The sequence below is a fragment of the Macrobrachium nipponense genome, chromosome 7 (genome assembly GCF_015104395.2).
Source record: "Macrobrachium nipponense isolate FS-2020 chromosome 7, ASM1510439v2, whole genome shotgun sequence".
NCBI classification, from domain to species: domain Eukaryota; kingdom Metazoa; phylum Arthropoda; class Malacostraca; order Decapoda; family Palaemonidae; genus Macrobrachium; species Macrobrachium nipponense.
The window spans coordinates 56,242,323-56,266,231 of record NC_061109.1 but is presented as its reverse complement, the minus strand read 5'-3'; the positions used below and the strand labels follow the sequence as shown (position 1 = coordinate 56,266,231).

The window sequence follows — 23,909 nt, the reverse complement described above, 5'->3', positions numbered from 1 at the left end:
AGTGGAGTATTAAGGCGTTGGTGTAGTTTTATGGTGGTTGTTGCTATGCCAGGCAAGCGCTCCTGCGGCTTTGTTACTCCATGTAGCGGTGTGTTGCAGGTGGCTTGCAGTGTTTTTGCAGAGTGCTAGCACATCTGCATGAGACATGACTTGGAATGGTGCATGATTGTTGCACATGCACCTTGCCGGATATGAACCTTGGGTATATATAGAGGCCTGCCAAGCACATCTTTCATTCCATGCCCACCCAGCATGCAATATGGACCTCAACAATCTCTCACCCCAGGAAACCCAGAGATTTTTGGTAGCTGTCCTGTGTCTCTGTGCAGTCCAGGTCATTGGCGGATTGAGAAGATGTACTACAGTGCCACACCCACCAGCACAATTACACAAAAAGGACGGCAGGGCAGGGCGGATTTGGGCTTGGGAGTGGCTGACATGGCAACATCTACATGGAGACTATGACCAGCTACTACAAGAACTGAACAAGGAGGACCACAAAGGACACAAGAACTTTCTACGCATCTGCCCTGAATTGTTCGAGGAGATGGTCGAAAGGCTGACGCCCATTTTCAAGGACACGAAAACGCGGCTTGCACAAGAGGTGGGACTCAAGTTGGCGGTCACTCTCCGCCACCTGGCAAGTGGGAACTACTATACAAGCCTCCAGTACAGCTTCAGAGTCTCCAAGAGCTCCATATGCCGGTTTATCCCATTAGTCTGCCAAGCCATTATCGACACATACAAACCAGAAGGGATGAAGTGCCCCAAGACACCAGAAGAATGGAATAACGTAGCAAAACGATTTGCCCTGTATGGGAAGCACGTCACAATCAAGAAACCCAAAGGTGGAGGATCACTGTATTTCAGTTACAAGAAGTTCCACAGCATTGTCCTCATGGCCCTCTCCAATGCAAAGTACAGGTTCCTGTTCGTCGACGTCTGTGCAGAAGGAGGTGCTGGGGATGGAGGAACCTGCCAGAAGTGCAACCTGGCCAGGGCCATCACAAACAACCGAGCAGGACTCCCACAAGACAGAAATCTGCCCAACGACGATGAACCCATCCCCTTTGTACACATGTGTCATGCACAACCTGGCACTGCAACGCTAACCATGTGCTGGCACTGACGTCGACCATGAGGACCAACACCATAACATTGTACCAGGTACTTGGAGGCAGGAGTCGCTGAACCTCATGGAACGACTCATGGCAAGCAAGAAGGGGACCGAACTACACACGTCGAGTGAAGGCCGTCAGAGATTACCTGGCCCAGTACTACTCATTGGATGCAGGCACAGTGGAATGGCAAGAGCGAATGGTGTTTCCTCGAGGACGACCAGCTACTGACGAGTAGAGGACCCAAAGAACTCTGTAATAAAAAAATAACCAATGTACATAATTGTAAATAAAGATCATGATGTATTTCTCATTTTTTTATACTCCCATACTTTTGTATTGTCCTGATAACTAATAACATTATTAATATAATAATTAACTGAAAATAATAATAACATAATTCATAATAATGAGACAAATGAGAAGCAAATGATGGACATAACAAAAATACTTATACTAAACAAACATGTAAAGCATAAAAGAAAGTAAAAAATGAACATAAAAGCATAAGAAAGTTAAGATGAAAACATGAAAGCTAGAAAAGTAAAATGAACATGAAAAGCATAGAAAGTAAGAAAATGAACATGAAAAGCATAGAAATAAGAAAATTGAACATGAGAAAAGCTCATAGAAAGGGAAGAAATTGAACAATGAAAAGCATAGAAAAGTAAGAAAAAATGAACCCATGAAAAGCATTAGAGAAAGTAAGAAAATTGAAACATGAAAAGCATAGAAAGTAAGGGAAATGAAAACAATGAAAAGCATTAGAAAGTAAGAAAATGACACATGAAAAGCATAAGAATAATAAGAGAAATGAACCCATGAAAAGCATAAAAAGAAAACTAAGAAAAGAACATTGATAAGCATAGAAGTAATAAAATGAACATGGAAAAGCATAGAAAGGTAAAGAAAATGAACAATGAAAAGTATAGAACTGTAAGAAAAATGCAACCCAATGAAATAAAAGCATAGAATGTAAGAAAATGAAATTGGGACTCGGTTTATACCATAACATTTTCAACTGCAAATATCATATATTATCAACTGAGGTCAATATGTCTTTAGTCTGTTACTGATTTTTCATTTTTCCCCTGTTAATAACTATGTCCAGTCAATGTTAATTATGGTTTCATTATCATATTTGTATGTGTTCATGTTCATTTGATCATGTTCTCAATATTATATTATTGTTCTTTACCTTGTATGTTATTATATCATTTTATGGCCATATTTATGTCATGTTGCATTTCATTTTATAGTTCAAGTTATTTTCCGAGTTCTATTTATTTCATATATCATATTTCATGTCAGATGTCCTGTTATAATCCTTCATGTTATTATTCTTTATGGCCATGCTTTTTCATTATTCAATTTCATTTCACCCAATCATATCATCATATATATTGTCATGACATATAAATTAAGCATCAATAAGGAAAATGTAAATGCAAGTCAGTATTTCAACATATTTATTACAAAAAGAAACATTATGAATGTTATAAAATTTACAAAATCATTTAATATTACGAAAATAACAAAAAAATAATTCATTATTAAAAAAATAACATTCTACATATTTACAAAGTTTTCAGTATCACTCCATTGATTCGGGGTCAATGTCCTCCTTTTCACCTGGGGAGATGGTCACATCGTAGGTGGGGGGATCCTCGGTGGCAGTAGGTTTTGGGGTCGAAATACTGGCGCCAGTGGTAGGGGGCTGCAAGTCTGCCAAGAGACTGTTGACTAGCGGCAACAGCGAAGAAGTGGAAGGTCTTGGAGAGAAGTGCTGTGGTGTCGACAGTCCACTGGGGAAGAATGACGGTGTCGCTACCCATGTCGCCTGTGTCGAGTACACCTGCTGATGAGATAACTGCTGCTGTTGACGGAGGGGATCATAGAAGAATACAGGTTGGGATTAAGACACTAACCACTGGTGTGATAATCCCCGAATCGGTCGCAGTGAAGAAGCTGTGGAAGTTCCTGGTTTCGTCTGCGTTTCACTATCAACTCGTGGGAACAACCCCCACGAGCCATGGCCTCTTTCGTCATGGCATCCTCTTCCTCGGGTCCCTCCAAACTGTGACAATGCCTGAAGAACAGCTTCTGGTATCGTTGAGGCACGTACTCCAAGCGTTGAGTCAAGTACTGGACAAATATGGTGATGTCACGATGTGTATTGTCCTGTGCTTGTTGCATCAGTGTGTTGATGCTGGTCATAATCTGGATCAGTTGAGTCTGCAGTCCTGTAGAATCAACTGTGTCGGCGGATAGCTGTCGGTCCTCTGGCAAGTTGGTTGGTCTCCTCTGCTTCAGCCACCTCCTCTGCTGGATCAAAGCTGCTGACAGGCCCGAAATGTCAGTGTAGGAATCCTCTGCGTCAGTTCTGTGAAACGATACCGGTAAGAACCGATCGCTTGCTACTGTGGGTTTGTGGGCGATGTGACCTTCCAGGAATGCCCACGTAGTCATCACCTCCTCCTCCCGTGGTGTCCTGTTGCATGCAGCCGACCCGCTCTTGTACTCCCTCTTCTTGATCTTCCCGAAGTCAGTACGGCAAGCCTCGAAGTACTTCCAAACTTGCTGGAATGTGCAATTGGTGAAGTTCACTGCCAGTTCATGCCAGACTTCCTCCTTCCTCCTCGGATTCGACCATTGCCTGTCCCGATTGTCATACTAGGGTGTGACTTGATGAATTCAATGATGATCTCCTTGTCCTGTGGCGTGAACGGGTAGTCTTGTATGTCCTTCTTGCTGGGGCGGTATTGTTTCTTCGGCTGCACTACGATACCTCTCAGGCCTGCGGTGTCCTGGGTTTCCACAAGCGATAGGGTAGCCTCAGCGGGCAGCTCTTCATCGTGGTCGTGGTCAGACATTTCCTCCCATTGTGCAGACTGGAAGTCCTGGGTGTCCTGGGACTGCTGGGTAGGCCTGGGGGTGGTCTTGCAAAGAGGCATCGTGTCACATGGCTGGGTGAGCGTGGCTGAGTGAGCGTCACTGGGTGAGAGTGGCTGGGTATCCGTGTCAACAGGCTGTCAGAGCGCGAATGATGCCCCCGTGGTCAGTCAGACCCGTTTTATCCTTCCCAGAATGAGCGGCAACCTTCCATCCAATTGACCCAGGGAGACACCGTAACACACCACACACACGCCGCACGCCCCGCAATGTGTGCGTGCCATGTATTAATCGTGTATGATGGCGCTGTAAGGGCACCGCACAGCACCGTAACACCATGCCGTAACACTCCCGCATGGGTGGTACGAACCCGCACCACATCGCGCTACATGCGGTGTGGTGCGGTGTGACATGGCACCATGCGGGTTCTTACCTCTTTTGTTGTGGCGCCACGCCACACTGCTTGCGGCTTCGTGCGACTTCATCACGCCGCTAGACGGTGTGCAGAAATTTGAAATTATTTAAAATTGTGGCGGTTCCGTGCGACTTTAATGGTCTGCGCCAGCCACCGCCAGCAAGGTGGCGCGCTTATGGTGCGGTTTCGTGCAGTTTCTTCCAGTCCCACGCCGTAACAGCCTGCAACGCAAAAGTGCGTAGCTGTAAACCTACCTATACATGACATGAGGTACATTCAAAACAGCGTAATAGTAACACAATTGGAACGAGGCTAATATTGTTGGTAAAAACAACAATGTGAACGTTAAGTGACTAGTTGAGGAAGCTGCTATAAGCTTAGGAGAGTCATTCAAAGGCAACAAGTCTTTTGGCAACGAAGACCCATTTGTTAATTTTTATATTATCAGTATCTTTTAAAAAGATCTTAACTTTAAGACAAATCGGGTTTTCCCTCTCTTGATGCTGCCTCTGCCTTGCCCATGGTCTAGATACAACAGGTCAGCCAGCGCCCAGCTTTGGGTATGAAACACCAATACGTGACATTACGCACCCTGGTCTCGACACGTGGTTAACCGAAACAAAGCTTTTGTAAGCTACCCATAGTTGTAAGGTAAACAACAGGACTTGCTGTGTGCCCATATATCTTATCTTTTTATTCATTCATTCATTCTGTCATTGATAATGCAAAGTAACTGCGTGGTATTTGGCTGTTCTAATACACGTGAAAAAACGAAAAACTCCAATATAAAATACCATCGTTTTCAAAAAGAACAGCCATAGAAAGACCAATGGGTACATGCCTGTTGTCGTGTAGATCGAATTAAGGTTTAGTTCTCTGATGTTCCCATTAAATCAAATTTGTAAGAAATAGTTTATTGACTGGTTTTTTCCTTAATAATGGAGAGTGTATTTCAGTTTCTATTATACGAGAAATGCTTAGTAAAACCAAAACAGACCATGGGCTTGCATATAAGATCAATGAAATACATTTAAATGTAACTGTCAACAAGGGCAGCACGTTAAATTAGCAGTGCAACTGGTATCTAAACCAAGTGCCTTGCCTCTCCCTGTCCAGGTAACCGCTGCCCAAGGGGAGTCTGGTAAGGGAGTGGGGCACGTTGAACATAATTTTGTAATTCTCTCTCTCTACAAAAATTTTTCAGAAAGATTTCGGTCTAGTGCTTACCATCAAAAAGTTCAACCATTACACTAATTATTCTGTGAAGCACATGGGGTTCTTATAATTTCTTGGGGGTGTACTTTAAGATTAAAAATAAAATCCAAATTGGTTCAATCTGCCACGTAGGTGGGGTATATTGAACATACCTAAGGGGCAGCTTGATCCATGTTACGTATAGAAGGACATAGAAGTACAATTTGTTTATTTATATATATGTAAGCCTACTAATTAGTTCCACTTATAAAAATACAAATAAGATATCCTCTTTGGTTTCAGAAAACCCATCATAAACTACTTTCTTTGGCTTCATTAAGCTAATTTCTTATGGACAGGCTATTCTACAATTACGCTAACAAGATCTGCCCTCTTTGGCATGGCCTTTATAAATCTCGCATCTTTGGCATGAAACTGCAATAATTGGGTTTATGAATCTCACTTGAGATAAATCACTAAACAATTATGGTACAGAAATAATTATCTGTCCTTCAAAAGACACTGTTTTATCTGAAATTAAAGAAGGGATTTGAAAAAGTAAAGAAAATTAAAGAACAGATTTAAAAAAGAATAAAAGAAGAGAAAAATAAAACCACAGTAATAACTTATTGACATTTGTATTGCTCCAAGTCCACATCAAAGTGTATCATGGACTGCACCCTTTTTGTACCATCACCGCTGACTGGAATTGGGAGGCGCATCAGAATATCACTTCTCATAACTTTGGCCTTGTCTTCTTCTTCTTCTTTCTCTACAAGCTTGTCCCTATTTGGGGTCGCTGCAATGGTTCTTCAACACACTCTTCCATCTCCCTTGGTCCAGTGCATCCTCCTCGCTCAATCCCAACTCCCTCATATCTCTTGACCTAAACGGCTATCTTCCCCTTTTCCTTTGACAAGTCTATTATTTAAGATTATGTTTTATGGAATGAGATAGATAGATATGTTTGTGCGCCTGTATAAATGTATGTACATTTATGCGTGTGTGTATATGCACGTATATCTGTATGCATGTATCCCAGAGTCATGAAAACATAACATCATACATAAAAACATTCACACATCTAACTAAATAACCAAAATCAGTTTTCACGTATATCAGAGCCCCTTTCATCACTGCCAGCACATCCTTAGTACCTTCCATACATTGTCTCTATCATTTCTGTTTTAAACTTTTCTCCAGTTCCAAATATATATATATATATATATATATATATATATTATATATATATATATATATATATATATATCACAGAGATCTTTTTCGCTTCTAATATCAAGATTCTCAAATAAATGTTTCGTGATAAACACATAATGACTCATGTGATTCACTGCCCAAGCTCCTCTTCACCTATGCGTCCTTCTCCACCTGTCTTCCTTCCCCAGTCGAAATCGTATTGTCAAACACCTTTATCACCTCTACCTTAGGAGGTCAGGTTTTGTTTTGCGAACTGACCTTGCCACGAAATATCATGTATTTCCGTTGCCTCTTCATAATAAAGGATTCACTACAAACTAGATCTTGTTTTCGGGATTTTCGAGGATCCTAATTATTTGAGTGAATCGACACTACAGTATAAGAAAACCAGAATTTTCTGGGATATCTAAAGCACAGAAAATGATTTATCATTTATTAAGAAAATTTTACATTCTCCATATCAACTATTATTTAAAAAGGTTACAGTTAAATCATCTTTCAAGTGACGGTAATATTGTCCTTTCGAAAATCAAATAACGATTAAAGCTAAAAACATTGATAATTAAAAATAGTCATAAAATTCTTCGCTTTATTTTTTAGTGAATATTATACTATACTCAACCATTATATAAGTATTAATAATGGACGTACTGTCATCAGGGTGTGTCTAAAAATAATCAAAGGAAAAATTTGCGGACTCATAATGCCAAATACTAATCAAATAATCTAAGAAGCTGTTGGACCTTAAATTCGAGAAAAGATGATCATTTTCTTTTAGACAGGAAGGTCATTTTTTTTTTTTTCATTTAAATATCTGTTACATCTAGTATAAAACAAGAAAGCCCAAGATAACAGAAATGAACAAATGCATATATATATATATATATATATATATATTATATATATATATATATATATATATATATATCTGTGTGTGTGTGTGTATGTGTATTTTCGTCTGTCAATGCCGTTTCGTGATTTATTTTGGCTACTGTATGTCCGTAGGTTCATTTGCATTACTAAGACGCTGCAGAGGTCTATCCTATTAATAGGGCCTCCGCCACCAAAGGTCTGTTGCTCTTGAACATTTTGAATTCTGGGTTATATTCTCTTTACTCGAGTGGATTGGTCGAGCATTGCCGGGTGAGGAAATTGTACTTGTCACTGAACCATTTCAAAGCCACTGGAACAAAGAGACGGTGAAATTTCCATAAGAATAGAGATAAAATTCATTATCGAACACTCATGTAAGTAAACATAATATGTCCTAAAGTAGGAAAGTAGTGTACTAAGAAAAAAGAATAAATAGTATTTATTTTATTGAATAACTATGTAAGGTTTTCTGTTTGAATTAGAAGTATTTGCTTTAGTGTCGCCTCTGACAATTACGAGTAGCAGATAATTTCCAAAACTGAACTAATCGCATTTTTCTTCGGTAATGGCAAGTTAGCAAGTGCCGTTTCTGCACCTGTGGTATTGGGTGTATATTAAAACAAATCTATTGTTTCCCATTGCCCACTTCATTACTTTTTGCATGACCGAGGGGTGTGGGTAAGTTTGCAATAACATCCTTAAGAGCTTTCTCGTCTGCCAAATTGGGAACCCATTACAACAGCCCTGAATTTCACCTTTTCTTAACTTCAGCAAGGAATGAACTTGTGTTTCCTTTTGTAGCTTAAAGCCCCGTCCACACGGTCGAGCTTTGCCCGACGAACTTTGTTCGATGTGAACGTCAGAGCGGGAAAAGTCAGACACTTACCCCTATTTCTACGCTTCTGACGTCACATCGAACAGTTAGTTGAGCAAAGCTCGACCGTGTGGACGGGCCTTTAGAATCACTGGTTTCACTAACAGTCATCTTTGACATATAAGATGGTCTTTTATTAATTTTCTAAGAACCACTACAGTGTCCCTCAGCTCATCATGTTAGATGTGTTTTCAAAGAGTGACTTTTGACAAGAAGGGCGACACTGACACTAATACGCTTGCCAGTAGTATGCTTAACGCACAAAACTCTCTAAGGACTCACAATGACTAATAAACATCAAGACACTTGCTTACCCCATTTATTGCCAACAGTGAGAGGACAGCTGCCATGCCGAGAGCGCTGTTCGAAATCGCCGTTCTTCTTAATATTATAGAATAAAAGAGCACTGCCCTTTTTTGGGTTGACTACAACGCCACATTCATGGAATACTGTACTCCCGCCTTCCAAGACATCATTCAACTGATAGTGAAATTGACATGTTTTAGGACATTCTTCAATGTAGTTTTTTCCAACACTATTTTTCAAAAATTACATATATAAATGCACCATTCAATTGATTATGTATATGACAACTTAAGGTATAGTTGAATTTAGTTTTTTCAAATATTTTCTTATCAAACACTACGAATGAATGTATCGTCCATTTGATTATGAAGATGACACATCTTAAGATGTAGTTTAATTTAGTTTTTCGAATTTTCTTTTTGTAAATTACTATGAATGAATGCAAAATTCAACTGATCGTGGAAATCACATATCTTAAGATGTAATTAAATATGGTTTTTCCGATTATTATTTTGAAAAATACTGTAAAAACACATCATTCAACAAATGGAAAATAAGATTTCTTAAAATATATTTAAATGCAGTTATTTCCAATATTCTTTTTACAAAATATTACGATCATAAGAATGGCCAATCTTAACTTGTAGGGACATGTGATTTTTCCAACAATACTTCTCAAAAAAATCCATCTGTACTACATAATTCATTCAGAAGACAAATTTTTACATCTAATAATTTTGAAGTGAAGTGTAGTTTCTAAAGATTATTTTAAAAGTACCATATATAAATACATCATTACTATGTATAAATACATCATTTAAATGATAATAAAAATTATATATATCCGCATAAGTCAACTTATTTCATGCTCACTCTATTCCCAATAATATTAACAAAATGATCTATATAAATGATAAATACTATATATATATATATATATATATATATATATATATATATATATATATATATCGAGCTACAATGTCCTTTAATATCTAATTCGCTCTACCTCGGAATTAATATATTTTCATATATGCTTAACCGAAGGGGAATTTTTTCTCGATAATAGACTTGCCTGGATCGGGGCGCGATCCCGGGATCCTTTCAAATCCAGGAACGTCAGTGAACGCTTTTACCTACTACACTACCGCGGTAGTGTAGTAGGTAAAAGCTTCACTGACGTTCCTGGATTTGAAAGGATCCCGGGATCGCGCCCCGATCCAGGCAAGTCTATTATCGAGAAAAAATTCCCCTTCGGTTTTTTTTAAGCATATATGAAAATATATTAATTCCGAGGTAGAGCGAATTAGATATTAAAGGACATTGTAGCTCGATATATGTATATGAATCACGGAAAAGTGATATGACTTATATATATATATATTATATAGATATATATATATATATATAATATATATATAATATATATATATATATATATATATATATATATATATGATGGATATGTATCTATATATATATATATATATATATATATAATATATATAGTATATATATATATATAATGATGGATAATGTTTTATCTAATATATATATATATATATATATATATATATATATATCATATATTATTAAAGGCAAAGGTAAAGTATACTAGATATATAAATGATAAATAGTATCATATATAGTAAATATATGGAGAGGACACTTACGTAGAATATAACCGTGGCAAGGCGTTCTGGCATTGGGTTAGTTATGTTCGTCTGCAGATGAAAAAGTTGCAACAATTAGGGTCAAATCAGTCACTAAGAGCGAGTTGTCGAAGCTTGAATTTTAGAAAATGACGGTTTCCAAGAATTTGTATTCCAGTTCCTATCTCATGAAAGCCATCCTTCCTACTTTGCTTCCTGCTTAACATTTATCCTTATGAGCGTTCACTCTTGTTCGCGGTCTTCACTAACTCTCCCTTTTTGCCAATGCTATCTAACTTTCTCCTCAATCCCTGCAGTTTCTCGCATATGAAGTCTTGCAAAAGAAAGGAAAAGCCAAGAAAGTTACAAGACGATTTCTTATGAAGGCTATACTTAGAGAAGAAATGTTATTGTTAATCATCTTACCCCTTGCTCGCCTTTGTGAATGTAGTGCGTGTCGGTATGGATACCAAAGTCACCACAAGCGCCGTAATTTCGAACCTGAAAAGATCAAATAAAAAAAATGATAGGCCAATCTTATCATAAGACTTGCTGATTAGACTATTTTACACGTAACTGAAAGTATGAAGGCATCTGTACACGAACTTCCTTATCTGACTCTCCTTGTTCGTTTGTGATAACTTACCAATTTTGTCCATGTGATCAGCACATAAATGGGAGATTTAGACTCTAAAATGCAGACTCCTATGTCACTTTTTTTAATTCAGAAGTGTTTACCTTAAGAACATTTAGTTTCAATAAATAGTGAGCTAACAGGGAAAGAAGTTTTTTTTTCTTTCAGTTCAAAAGCTTTGACAGTTCATCTGCAGTCTCTAACTAGTGCTTTGTACGATTTGCCAAGGGTTGATTCTCCACTGACTTGTTTCCAACCTGTTTGTGATGGATACGTTATAACTTGCTGTCATGGTAATCGAAGAATTATAAATTAAAGGAAAAGAAAATGCATCTTCTTCGAGAAGGTCTGCAGCGAGTAGGCATTTGCGCACGTGTTGGAGGCGCCTGTTCTCATGATTGTTCGAGAATCTCTCAGGTGTATTATACAACTCAGCACGCACTGTCACGTCATCAGAAACGCCACGTATTATGATGTAACTCTGACTAGATCCTTCTAAAAAGTTCCTGTCGACTCGGGAGTCTGTGACATTCGCTGGTAAGCGCCGCCCTTTTCAGCCCTGCCCCCAGATTGCCGTTTATACCTATATGCCCTGAGGAAGTAGAAGAGATCAGATCATCAGAGAGAGATAAGAGAAGAAGGAAGAGACGAAGTATAGGAGAGGAAGAAGTACGAGTGTGTGATCGGAAACGAGTTAAGTCGTCCATAGTCGGAGACGGAGATATTCCGACGTTGAGCAACTCTTCAGAGAAGAAACGTCCTACAAGTGGTTTTGAGGAATAACCTGCCCTTCTAGTATCAAGAATAGACATTGCTTTCTGCAGTACGGAGTCAAGGAGACGTCTGAAGTTCTACAGTTCTCCTTTGTGAAGACGTCGCTTCAAGCATTGATTTTCGACAGCTGCAAAACTGGCCAGCAAATATTTCATTATGGCACCATTTCCCCAGTTCACATACTGTAAGATTTTATTTTTATGTAAATAGGAGAAACCATTCTGCATTTATCTTTGTTAGTAAGATTGTAAATATTGTTCTGTTTGTGTTTCTTTCTATATTCGTATCCCGAGTTTCAACTGTTGGTCTTGAATACTTTTTGTTTATTATAATGAAGAACCTGTAGCGGATCCCGGTGTCCGTAATATTATTGGCGACTTTGCCAGGATATTCGGCACCGTAACAGATTAAGACAAGGAGAACATAGAGAGAACCAGAATGAATGAGATAGTAAAAGAGTTTATTGAGTCTGGTAAGCATCTAGGTCTAGAGGGGAATGATCTCCGTGAGTATGTTGGAAGGAAAGAAAGAGAAAAGTATGAGAGAGATGAAAGAGCAGCTGAGAGAAATGAAAGAACAGCTGAGAGAGAAATGCAGCAAGAGAGAGATGCAATGAAAATGCAGCAAGAGAGAGAAGTAATAAAAATTAAGCAAGAGAGAGAAATGTTAATAATGCAGCAGGAAGAAAGAGAGAAAGAACGTATGCATGAATTGGAAATCGCTTAGTTAAGGCAAAGTGCTCATAACAGTCAGACAGGCGAGAACGAAAATGAAGCTGATAGGTTAGGTATGGGTACAGTGCTGAGATTAGTACCAAAGTTTGATGAAGAAGATGTAACGACATATTTCCTGTGTTTTGAGAAGTGGTAGGGCGCTTACTGTGTATAGTCGCATGTCTAAGGAGGAATGTGATGATTATGATATTGTGAAAGAAACTGTTCTTAGCGCGTACAGGTTAGTACCGGAGGGGTACCATAAGAAATTTAGAAGTTTGAGAAAGGACAAGAACATTACATATGTAGAATACGGTAAGAAGTTAGAAAGGCTGTTTTTTGATTGGTTAACTTCTGCTAAAGTTGATGATTTTGATGGTTTAAAGAACTTAGTGTTGTTAGAAAATTTCAAAGATAACATATCCCCTGAGATTAACCCTTACATAGAAGATAGGCGAGAAGCATCTTTTGCAGGAGGAACTAGGTTAGTAGACGAATATAGTTTGACTCATAACTTAAGTGTCAGTAAGAAGCAAAATAATCCTTCGTCTGGTAGAGTACAAAGCAGTAAAGGTTTCAGTTCTAGTAATAGCAATGCGAGTAAAAGTGACTATTCCTGTTATACAGGGTGTCCATAAAGTCCGGGTACATAGGGGATTTTACTATTTATTTTTATTTTTCTCCTCAGAATGAAAATGGCTTTGTCTAAGGAAGAACGAATTGATTTGGTACTCTTAAGTGGACGAGAAGGATGGTCTTATCGTAAAATTATGGAAGAATTAAACCTTCGATACCCTTATCGTCAACCTATTTATTTTACTGCCGTCGGGAAATTGGTCAAGAAGTTTAAAGAAACAGGCAGTGTGCGGAAATCGACGGCAATGCGGATCTATTCCATCGAGTTCACATGAATTTTGTAAAACGCATCAAATTATACATTGAAAATGATGGAAATCATGTTGAAAATATTATTTATCAACATGAAAATTGAATAAAATTATTTTGTTTTAAGAAGTATTTGTTTTTACTATGCACATGCGGAAAACCAGGTCATACGTCTAAGGTGTGTAAGAATAAAATGGCATTTAGTGGCTCAGAATTAACTTGTTTCCAATGTAATGGGAAAGGGCATTTAGCGAGAAATTTTGCAGCAGAAAGGAAGGACGTTAAGAAACCAGTGTCTCTAGTTAACCTTTCGTCAAGTAGGACTGATGTGATGAGAGAAACTAGGAAATTTTTTGGTGAATTTCTGTCAGAAGGTGTAGTTTCCTCTCTTGGAGGAGTAGATTCAAGAGAAGTAGTCTTGCTTTGAGACACAGGAGCTGCTGTCTCACTGATTAGGAGAGAGAGTGTGCCAAATAGGGCAGAAATCAATATGGAAGAAAGTCATGTTAGGTGGATTTCCTAACACTTGTGTTCTTTGTCCTTTGTTGAAGTTAAACTTAGAAAGTCAGGTAGTGTCAGGAGAAGTGAAACTAGCAGTTGTTGACAGTTTACCCATTGATGGCGTTGACATTATTGTTGGTAATGACTTAGCTTTATCCAAGAATGTGAATCCTGTTGTGAGTGAGATTCCAGTGCCTGAAATGGTAGTAACTAGGTCAGGTTTAGATACAGACATAGACTACGGTCATAGTTTGTTCATGGATTCAAACGAATGTGAGCTCGTGAATTTGAACGATTGTGATAGAAGTGGTGAGGTTGACCTTAGCATGAGTGTGGCTAAGAGACCGGACTCTATCGGTGTTGACAGTGATACCCAAGCAGAGGATGTAGCTGTCGAGAGTAACGTAGTCCATGTAGTGGATTCAAGTAATAGTTACGGTGATGAATTAGGCACTAACCTTTTGAAAAAGGATGAGCTAGTCAAGTTTCAGAGAGAGGATGAGACACTAACCCGAATATTTGAAAGTGAGCTGGATGATGATCTTGATAATGTGTAAGGGAACATTTTGTTTGAAAGACAAAGTTTAGTGTCATTATGTTCATCCTAAGTCAGGTAGTAAAGACGAAATCACCGAACAATTACTGGTTCCTAGGAAGCTTCGTGAACTAGTTTTGAAGTTAGCACATGATGAGCAAGGATATTTGGGAGTAAATAAAACTTTCAGGTGTATTAATAAGGCGTACTTTTGGCCTAAAATGAGAAGTGACATGAAGAGGTATGTTTTAAGCTGTCATGAATGCCAAATTGCTGGGAAACCAAATCAAGTAATTCCCAGGGCTTCATTGTGTAATATTCCCTCAGTAGGTGAACCTTTTGAGAATGTAGTTATCGATATGGTGGGACCTTTGCCTAGAAGTAAGGGATGGAGTATATATCTGTCGACAATCACTGATAGACTAACTCGCTATCCAGAGGCGATACCCGTAAGAAGCTGTAACGCAAGGACCGTAGTTAAACAATTGTTAGATTTTTTTCTAAGTTTGATCTGCCTCGTACTATACAGAGTGATAATGGTAGTAATTTTGTATCCAAATATTTCAAAGATAGAATGAAAGAGTTAGGCATTAAACTCGTAACTTCCACACCTTATCACCCCGAATCACAAGGCATTGTGGAGCGGTTTCACCAAACGTTAAAGAATTGTTTATGAAAACTGTGTAGTAACCTTGAATATGACTGGGAAGAAAACTTACCATATGTTCTGTTAGCTTTACGGTTGGCACCGAACGACACTACAGGATTTAGTCCTTTCGAGCTGGTTTTCGGTCACACCGCTAAAGATCCTTTGGAAATGTTAAAATGTAATTTAATGCTTAAAGAAGGTAGTGAAGACTACATAACTAATCTAGAGTAATATAAAAACAATTTAAGAGATGCTTGGCAACTAGTGAAGGAGACGAGAGTGGAAGTCAAGGGGAGACTAACCGGAAACGATCTTAGAGCGAAAGAGAGAAGTATCTGTGTGGGAGATAAAGTTTTAGTAGTAGTCCAGAAAGAAGGTCCATCCTTATCTTATGAGTTCGAAGGTCCTTTTCCAATTTTAGAGAAGAGAGGAAATTATTTAACAGATATGGGTAAGCATAGAGCAAAGTGGATGCATGTAAACTTGCTTCAGAATTATAAAGAACGACCCGTGCCGTGGCCACCGGCCGTGTTCGTAGTAACGGTGTGACAGAGAGGAGTTAGTTTTGAGAAAAACTCAGACTTACTTAAGAATTTCTAAGTTTTAATCAGAGTTCAGAAAAGGAAAAATTAAGAGGAAAATAATGTTATAGCTGATAGCCTCTCTAGAGATTTTCCAGAACGAGTAGCCTGATGACCGTTTTCGGTTTTGGCATGAGTGGGTGAGTGAATGGAGAAGTGTGAGCGTTTATTGGATTAAAGCTTTATGCAGAATTGTTCCCCTGCGGTTTGATTCTTGTTTCTTTTTTTAAAAAAAATAAAATCAGTTGATTTAATTTTTTTGTTTTGGGGGAATGTGTTATGGTAATCGCTTAATAGCGAAGAATTATAAGTTAAAGGAAAGGAAAATGCATCTTCTTCGAGAAGGTCTGCAGTGAGGAGGCATTCGCGCTCGTGTTGGAGGCGCCTGTTCTCATGATTGTTCGAGAATCTCTCAGGTGTGTTATAGAACTCAGCACGCACCGTCACGTCGTCAGAAACACCGCGTATTATGATGTTATTCTTGGCCTAGATCCTTCTAAAAAGTTCCTGTCGACTCAGGAGTCTGTGACATTCGCATGTAGGTGCCGCCCTTTTCAGCCCTGCCCCCAGATCGCCATATATATATGCCCTGAGGAAGTAGAAGAGATCAGATCATCAGAGAGAGATAAGAGAAGAAGGAAGAGACGAAGTATAGGAGAGGAAGATGTATGAGAGAGTGTGATCGGAAACGAGTTAAGTCGTCCATAATCGGAGACGGAGATATTCCGACGTTGAACAACCCTTCAGAGAGGAAACGTCCTACTAGTGGTTTCGAGGAATAACCTGCCCTTCTAGTATCAAGAATAGATATTGCTTTCTGCAGTACAGAGTCAAGAAGTGTGAAGTTCTACAATTCTCCTTTGAGATGACGTCGCTTCAATCATTGATTTTCGACAGCTGCAAAACTGGCCAGCAAATTTCATTATGGCACCGTTTCCCCAGTTCACATACTGTAAGATTATATAAATAGGAGAAACCATTCAGCATTTATCTTTGTTAGTAAGCTTGTAAATTTTTGTTCAGTTTGTGTTTCTTTCTTTATTCGTATCCCGAGTTTCAACTGTTGGTGTTGAATCCTTTTTGTTTATTATAACAAAAAACCTGTAGCAGACCCCGTTGTCCGTAACACTTGCCGATGTGTTTATGACGTTTTGCTGTAGTCTGGGCAACCCTTACGCTCCTCACTGTAAACTGCATTGCCAAGGTCAAAAAAGTATTTCTATTACAAAGTGATTGTCCCCTGATGGTGCTAGCAATAAGTAGGCTGTTTTAACTGTTTTAAGAAATAAAGATAAATTAACTATTTTTTGTTTACTCTTTACATCCATTTGAAAGATGCTAGCAATAATTAGGGTGCTTTTAGAATGAAGCCTTTCTGGATGATAATTATAGAAAGAAATTTAAAATAAAGAGATTGTTTTTTCTTGTGAGAAACAATTGCACCTGTTCTACCTTCAGAGGTTCAGGATCTATGTCGTCTGGGTTCCTGACTTTACTGTGCGTTAACAGGCCCGAAAACATCTCTGCTCTTCTCTCGATGTCGCTGATCACAGAGTGAGTGACATTTTCCAGGGCGATATGCTCTGTCCTCCTATTTTCATCAATTAAATCTCTTTTTAGCTGTAACAGATAAAGGCCAGAGAGTTCATTAGTGAATAATCTTAATATTTATACATCAATTATTTAAGATACGCACGCTGACATTTTGGGACTGGCCTTTATATTTACCTCACTACAAAGTTGCTATTCTCTAATATTTCACCTGTAGAACTGTTGGCCATCAACAGCGCTACGAATTATAATAAAAATAATTAACAATAAGTCAGCATCCACTGCATGCAAATCACTGATGGTTACAGACAAATCCCGTACTACTATTATCAATCTAGGAAAACTTACAGCACTCTTTGCCAGTCGTTTCAAAGTTTCTATTTCAGAATCGTTGATAACATCATGGAACACAACCATTTCAGGGTCTGTTCTCAGGGTTTCTTGTTTCAGTGGCTGCAAGAGGAAGAATGGGTTCCCCTTGGTAGTTAGATGGCACTGGAGTCCTTCCTCAGCTATCTGTAGAATGTGACGCAGAAATAATACTCAAGAAAGGACATTTTTTTCCATAGTTTGTCATTAATATTATTTGAGTTTGTAAGGTTAAGTAATAATTGCTGAGTAAGGGTGCGTTACTACTACAGGAAAGCATAAACGCCATCTGCGATTTTTTTTTTCATACAAACCACAAATAGGTTGGAAACAAGCCGAAGACTTATTGTACAGCTGTTTTGATTCATCCTTTGTTAGTATAACAGTTAACAACAAATTTTAAATTTTTGTTTCATATCAAAAGTTTAATTCATCAACAGATAATAATGAATGATTCGTGCACAGTATTTCTTCCGACACCAAATGATTTAAATGTTGTGGCATTACATTATTAGCCTTCCTAGCATGTAATAATCTAGAATCTAGCATTTTCTCTGCATTCAATGCTGCACTCAGTACTTACCACGGGTCTTTTTTCTCTAGATTTCATGCAGTACTGATAGAAATTACTGGGTACTGGATTCTGATGAGGGTCCTTGGCCAACAGGTTTGGGAAATGGTGTTCATCTTCTTCCCAGAATTTGTCGTGCTGAAAGAGAAACGCAAAGATCTTATGTTTAAAATAATTATCATTGCAAATATCTGTCATATTTCTACTAGAATATTTTCATTCCTATATATATCTCTTTATTACTGACCAAAAGTAAAACCTTTATTTCTTTTTTTATATTAGTTTATGTAAGCACTTGCCATTTGTATTTTTATACAGATATTGCTCGCCTCGTCTTCACAGTAGCCTTGATTTTAATTAGTTCTAAAAGAGCAGCCCTGTTTTCCTTAAAATCAGCTGATTTTAGACAGGAAACACAAACTCAGGCCAGACCAGGCATGTCAGGAAGGGGGAATAAAGACTCCTGTCAGTCTTATGGACGTACGCCTACTCTTAAGATCTTTTATCCTGTGAACTTCTTGCTGGCGATATGCTCTGTTTCCAGGATGGCCGCCGGAAGGGGGAATAAGCTGACCCCAACAACCAAGCTTTGCACGGTCGCACCTGCATTCACTCTCAGTCCTTTCCAGGCCGTGACCTAGGACAGATGTTCCAGCCAGCCTTCAAATAAGGCCTACCAAAGGGGGCTAACTGGCACCCCAGACCTCAGACAAAGCCGACGCCAATTTCTACAAAGGTCCACTTACATAAGGCTTCCAGGTACGTCTTGTGATACAGTCATTTTGCCAGTTCTTTCCCTCCGAGTCAAGTAACTACTCCACAATTTCAATTTCGAACTCCTAATTCTCAAATGACATCCCTTTGTTCCTTTCCTTGCCTCGTGGCCGCATGCCACCTTTTGTGTTCGTCCCAGACAGACAGAGTCTTCATGGAATATCTCATTTAAACACTAGAGTTCCTTTCCCCAGTGTGTTAGATAAAAATTGAATAACTGTAACTTCTGCAAGAAATCTTTATTTTATGCTGTGTCAAATCTGGGAACTCTTCCAGATCTACGCACGAGTCACGTGTCCAAGTCTCCCCACTCGCAAGTGCTGCCTTAACGCAAGATAAATATGAGTAATTTTGAAAACCAGCATTTACGTTAGCCAGCTCTCCCCTTGTGAGAGATAAGAGTGGTCCACGTGCGGCCCAGTTGCTTTGCCTTTCAACTGTCTTGTAAATAAATGTAATGTAGTTTAATCAGCTGGTTTTTAATGGCGACCTTCCCTAAAGTAACATTTCATCTTAAACTCCTTTTTTAAGGTAAGTTTCAAGCAAGTTATTCTGCATTTTCCCTCTAATATTTCCCTTTACGTATTTTGGGTCAATACAAGGCTACCCATACGTAAAAATTTAGTTGATGATGATTCTCTCTTTTTTCAATCAGTTTATAAAGGTACTTGCTGTTTGAAATCAGTATACAGAGGTACTTGCCTTTTGAAATAATTTTACAGTAGTCCTTACCTTTTGAACTCGATATACAGAGATACTTGCCTTTTGAACTCGATATACAGAGGTACTTTCCTTGTGAAATCAAATCGGTTTGCAGAGGTACTTGCCTTGTTTGCAATGACGCTTCTTTTCTCCTGAACGAAGGTCAGTGTCTCAGTGTCGTTAAACGCATTCAATATTTCGTCAAACCACACCAAGGTGTAGGTTAGGATACCCTCTTCATACAGCTGATACGCTATCTGCAGACAGTCCCATGCCGATAGTTCTGCCAAAATTATAAGTGATTTTAGTATACGAAGATTAACTTATTTATTGTTATTCTTACTGCCATATTTCCTTCTCCATTCTATCTATGTGTTGCGCTTGACGTGTTTGTAAAGATCACCGTTAATGTCATTAAAATGCAGGACAATGAGAAATTCCCACTTTATATTCGTCATTCGGAATTTGTAGGTAAATGCAACCAATTACATTTTACTCCTTTTTTCTTACTTCGACAGAGTGAAGTAAGTTACTTAACACAGCCCGAGTGAAGTTTGGGAATTTCAGAAAACTTTATGCAAATATTATCATTTCAGTTTGAAAAGGGGAAGTTGGAATTTCTGAAGGGATTTATGACCCAACTCACTTTTATGGGAGTGAAATTTTGATGTTTAATCCTAATAAAAAAAAGCGGGTTGTTGTAATTTTGGAGTAGGACAAACTGAAAGTGTGAGAAACCTGAAGATATGTAAAAGTAGTATTCTAAAGGTTAGGCTAGATGGAAAAATGTATAAAAAATGTTTTAAGGTGAGTTATTTACAAATATGTTGAAGGGTGTGCAAGACTATATATATATATATATATATATATATATATATATATATATATATATATATATATATATATATATATGATATATATATATATATATATATATATATATATATATATATATATATATATATATATATATAGGGAAGTGCAAGACTATATATATATATATATATATATATATATATATATATATATATATATATATATATATATATATATATTTGTGTGTGCAGGGGGTGTTTATCTATATATATATATATATATATATATATATATATATATATATGTATGATTATAATCACTTTAGCACGTGATTCATTTATCACACATATCCACAGGTGAAAAATAAGAGACAGGGTGTAGGTCCTGACCGGTTTCGGCTTTATTTTCAAGCCGGTCAGAACCTACACCCTGTCTCTTATTTTTCACCTGTGGATATGTGTGATATATATATATATATATGTGTGTGTGTGCGCGCGCGTGTGTGTCTATATAATTGATAGATGTATATTTATCAATTTTATACATCTATAAACCCATGAAATAACAAAAACTCGAAGAACAGATAACTCACTAACTGAGGTGTGGAACCTGTGAATGACCCCTGTCCTCATGAGGGCGATCGATATATTGTAAGCCATCTGGAGTCTTCCAATACCCGACAAAATTCCCTTCAGGTCATTGGTATTTGGTAACTGCGTCTTCTTCTCCTCCTTCTTGACAGCTCGGACCCCTTCTGTAGCGTTGATATCCAATAAATAGGTCATGAGGGGTTTGTTCAAGCTAAAATAAATGCTTAATCGTTGGGGGATAGGATGGAGCCCTTCAGATGGGTTGAGAATAGCTATGAATAGGATACTTGAAATGCATATATAAGTGAGAGTAGAGGGGTTGGTCAGAGGAACAATGACAAGGAATTTTCTTCTTGTTTTCATAGTATGGACATTTCAACATTTAATTAAAGCCTAAGAGCTTATGTACATGATCTTAAAGAGCATTCCCTATGTATTCTAAGAAACATACTCCTGCAGTTCAGATAATAAAACACAATCGTATACTGTATCTGGGTGCATTTGAAGATTCGTGATTGTAAGTCCTGCTAAACAAATATATTATCCCCCCCCCTAACAAAACTACACAAATGACAACTCTTACCTGTCGGTAGCGGGCGCCCTCTCTCTGCAAACATTGTCAACTAGGCTAATAAGCTCACATAAATACAAAAATATGCTATTTATTACCCAAAGCAGATGAACATAAAATGGAACAAAATGATTAATAAGTCATGTTTAGAAAACCCAAGTCTGCCCCACAAAGAACTGTAAATTATCATTCCACTCTCCTGGATTAGTCTAACTAATCACCTCAAAGTCTCAAATTCTCAACTGCTACATTTCAATAGTCAGGCTTAGAGAATCCCGTATCAAGAATAATAATATGGGACCCATCTTTTTTTGATGGGCCTTGGCTCAACACCTGGTGTCCTCTGAACCGTCTTCCTTTCTATCTCAGAAGAATCTGTGCTTTTCTCTTAAGTGTCTCAAGCAGCTGGACCTGTTATGCACGTACAAACGGATGTACACGTCTACCACACCCTAAGATCGCCCGTGGCAACAGTTCGAACAGCCACCAGCCCAATAATGTACACGCATCAAATTTCTTCGTCCAAGAAGGCTATCTCTAGGCCCTCTCTGTCTCCAAGCCAGAGAAGCTGACACATCACGTAATTCACGAACACATCAATTCATATCTATAATAAATACAATTGGTAACTATTGCACTAAGGAAGAGTGCATTGGGAACTTCACAAGTTCAAGTGATGATGTATTTAATCACTGCCCTAATACAGATCTCCTTGTATCTTAATAATATACTTTTATTTTCCTTCATCTCTTGATATGTTAATTTATTATTCTCTTATTCACAAAGTAATCTCTTCATTCTTGCTGTATTTCCCATTATATTCTTTTACCTTTTTCTAACGAACAGCATATTCTTTGGAAGCTTGAACTTTAAGTCAGTGGCTTCTGGAATTGTTCCAAATGAATAGAGTTCATCTTTTCAATAATAATAATAATAATAATAATAATAATAATAATAATAATAATAATAATAATAATAATAATAATAATTAAGCCACATTTGAAAGATTTGCATGTTGCATAAGATTTTATTTTATTCACCTTTCTGTGTGTAAATTGGTTGGTGTGAAAGTAGTAAATGGTCTCTAGTGCTTTTCTTAAGTTTGAGCATAATTATTGCTAATGTCAAGCTTGGTTGTAAATTTTCTCATGTTATGGTATATTTTCATGAAGAGGATAGACTACAGATATTTCATTGTCGCTGCAATAGTAACCAGCTTTTGAACGTACACATCATTGCATTTTTTCTAAAGACCAAACAAAGTTTTGAAAAATCTTACTACATTATCAGTTTTGAACTGACATAGAAGAGAGGAGCAAGGTTGTACTAATGAACCATTTTCCGATCTCCCGCCTCTGCATCATTATTTTACCACTCAGATTCCAACCAGATTCAACTAAGTTGTTTTTATTTTACTTTAAGGTTCGACTTATCCTACAATCATGACTAATAAGGCTTCTTCTTTTCCTACCGGGTACACGACCACTTGAGGATATAAGCATAACTCAAGTGAAGCTGCAACGAAATGATTCAAAATGACTAACCTCTTGCGACTGAAGGGAAGTTGGTTAGGATGGATATGAAAGATCCCTGTGGCACCCAGCGGTCAGGCTGTGACCAAAACATGGCAGCAACCACAGGACGTGTGTTTGCTTTTAGAAAACTAATTACCATTCTGGACCAAGTAAGTATTTCAGGATTTTCATGAGATTGCGACTCTCAAATTAGAAACTGAAATGGTAGGATATTCTTTCAATTCAGTGGATTTGCTTTGTATTAACTGGTTGCTATCTGCTTTGAACTTCCGCTGTTGATCATAGATTATTCAGTACAGGAATCTAACCTAGGAACTGCTCTGGAAAAAGTTGGGTTAATATTAATGAAGAAACTAAAGAAAACATACTTTTCTTTTCCTTACGTACAATTCCCCAAAGTCTGTACGTATGTAAGTCTGCTATCTACCTCTTCATTCGAAACGCCCCATTGCAGTGACGCAAGGGTGCTAATATGAAAGGCCTACAGAAGAGCATTATGGGTAACGGCGTGGATATAAAAGCAAATTTGTATTACTAACCGAGCAGCTTACACAGTCCACAGGTTTTTGGGCAGTGGTTGGCCATGAAGACGTAGTTTTTCTCGCAAAAAGACTGG

The 23,909-nt window shown here is 37.9% G+C and overlaps 2 protein-coding genes across 2 annotated transcripts in view; both read right to left on the bottom strand.

Moving 5' to 3' along the window:
- Positions 1–23,909, bottom strand: part of LOC135217610 (prolyl 4-hydroxylase subunit alpha-1-like) — a 132,229-nt gene that overhangs the window by 61,686 nt on the left and 46,634 nt on the right. The gene's annotated exons all lie outside the window — the stretch shown is intronic.
- Positions 7,748–23,903, bottom strand: LOC135217438 (prolyl 4-hydroxylase subunit alpha-2-like). Its single transcript, XM_064253306.1, has 10 exons — positions 23,833–23,903; positions 21,190–21,351; positions 19,907–20,064; positions 18,318–18,443; positions 17,714–17,881; positions 17,267–17,434; positions 10,969–11,043; positions 10,564–10,614; positions 8,899–9,064; positions 7,748–8,020 (listed from the first exon to the last, which is right to left on the bottom strand). The coding sequence occupies exons 1-10, from the start codon at positions 23,876–23,878 to the stop codon at positions 7,950–7,952; spliced, it is 1,191 nt and encodes a 396-aa protein (XP_064109376.1). The 5' UTR covers positions 23,879–23,903; the 3' UTR covers positions 7,748–7,949.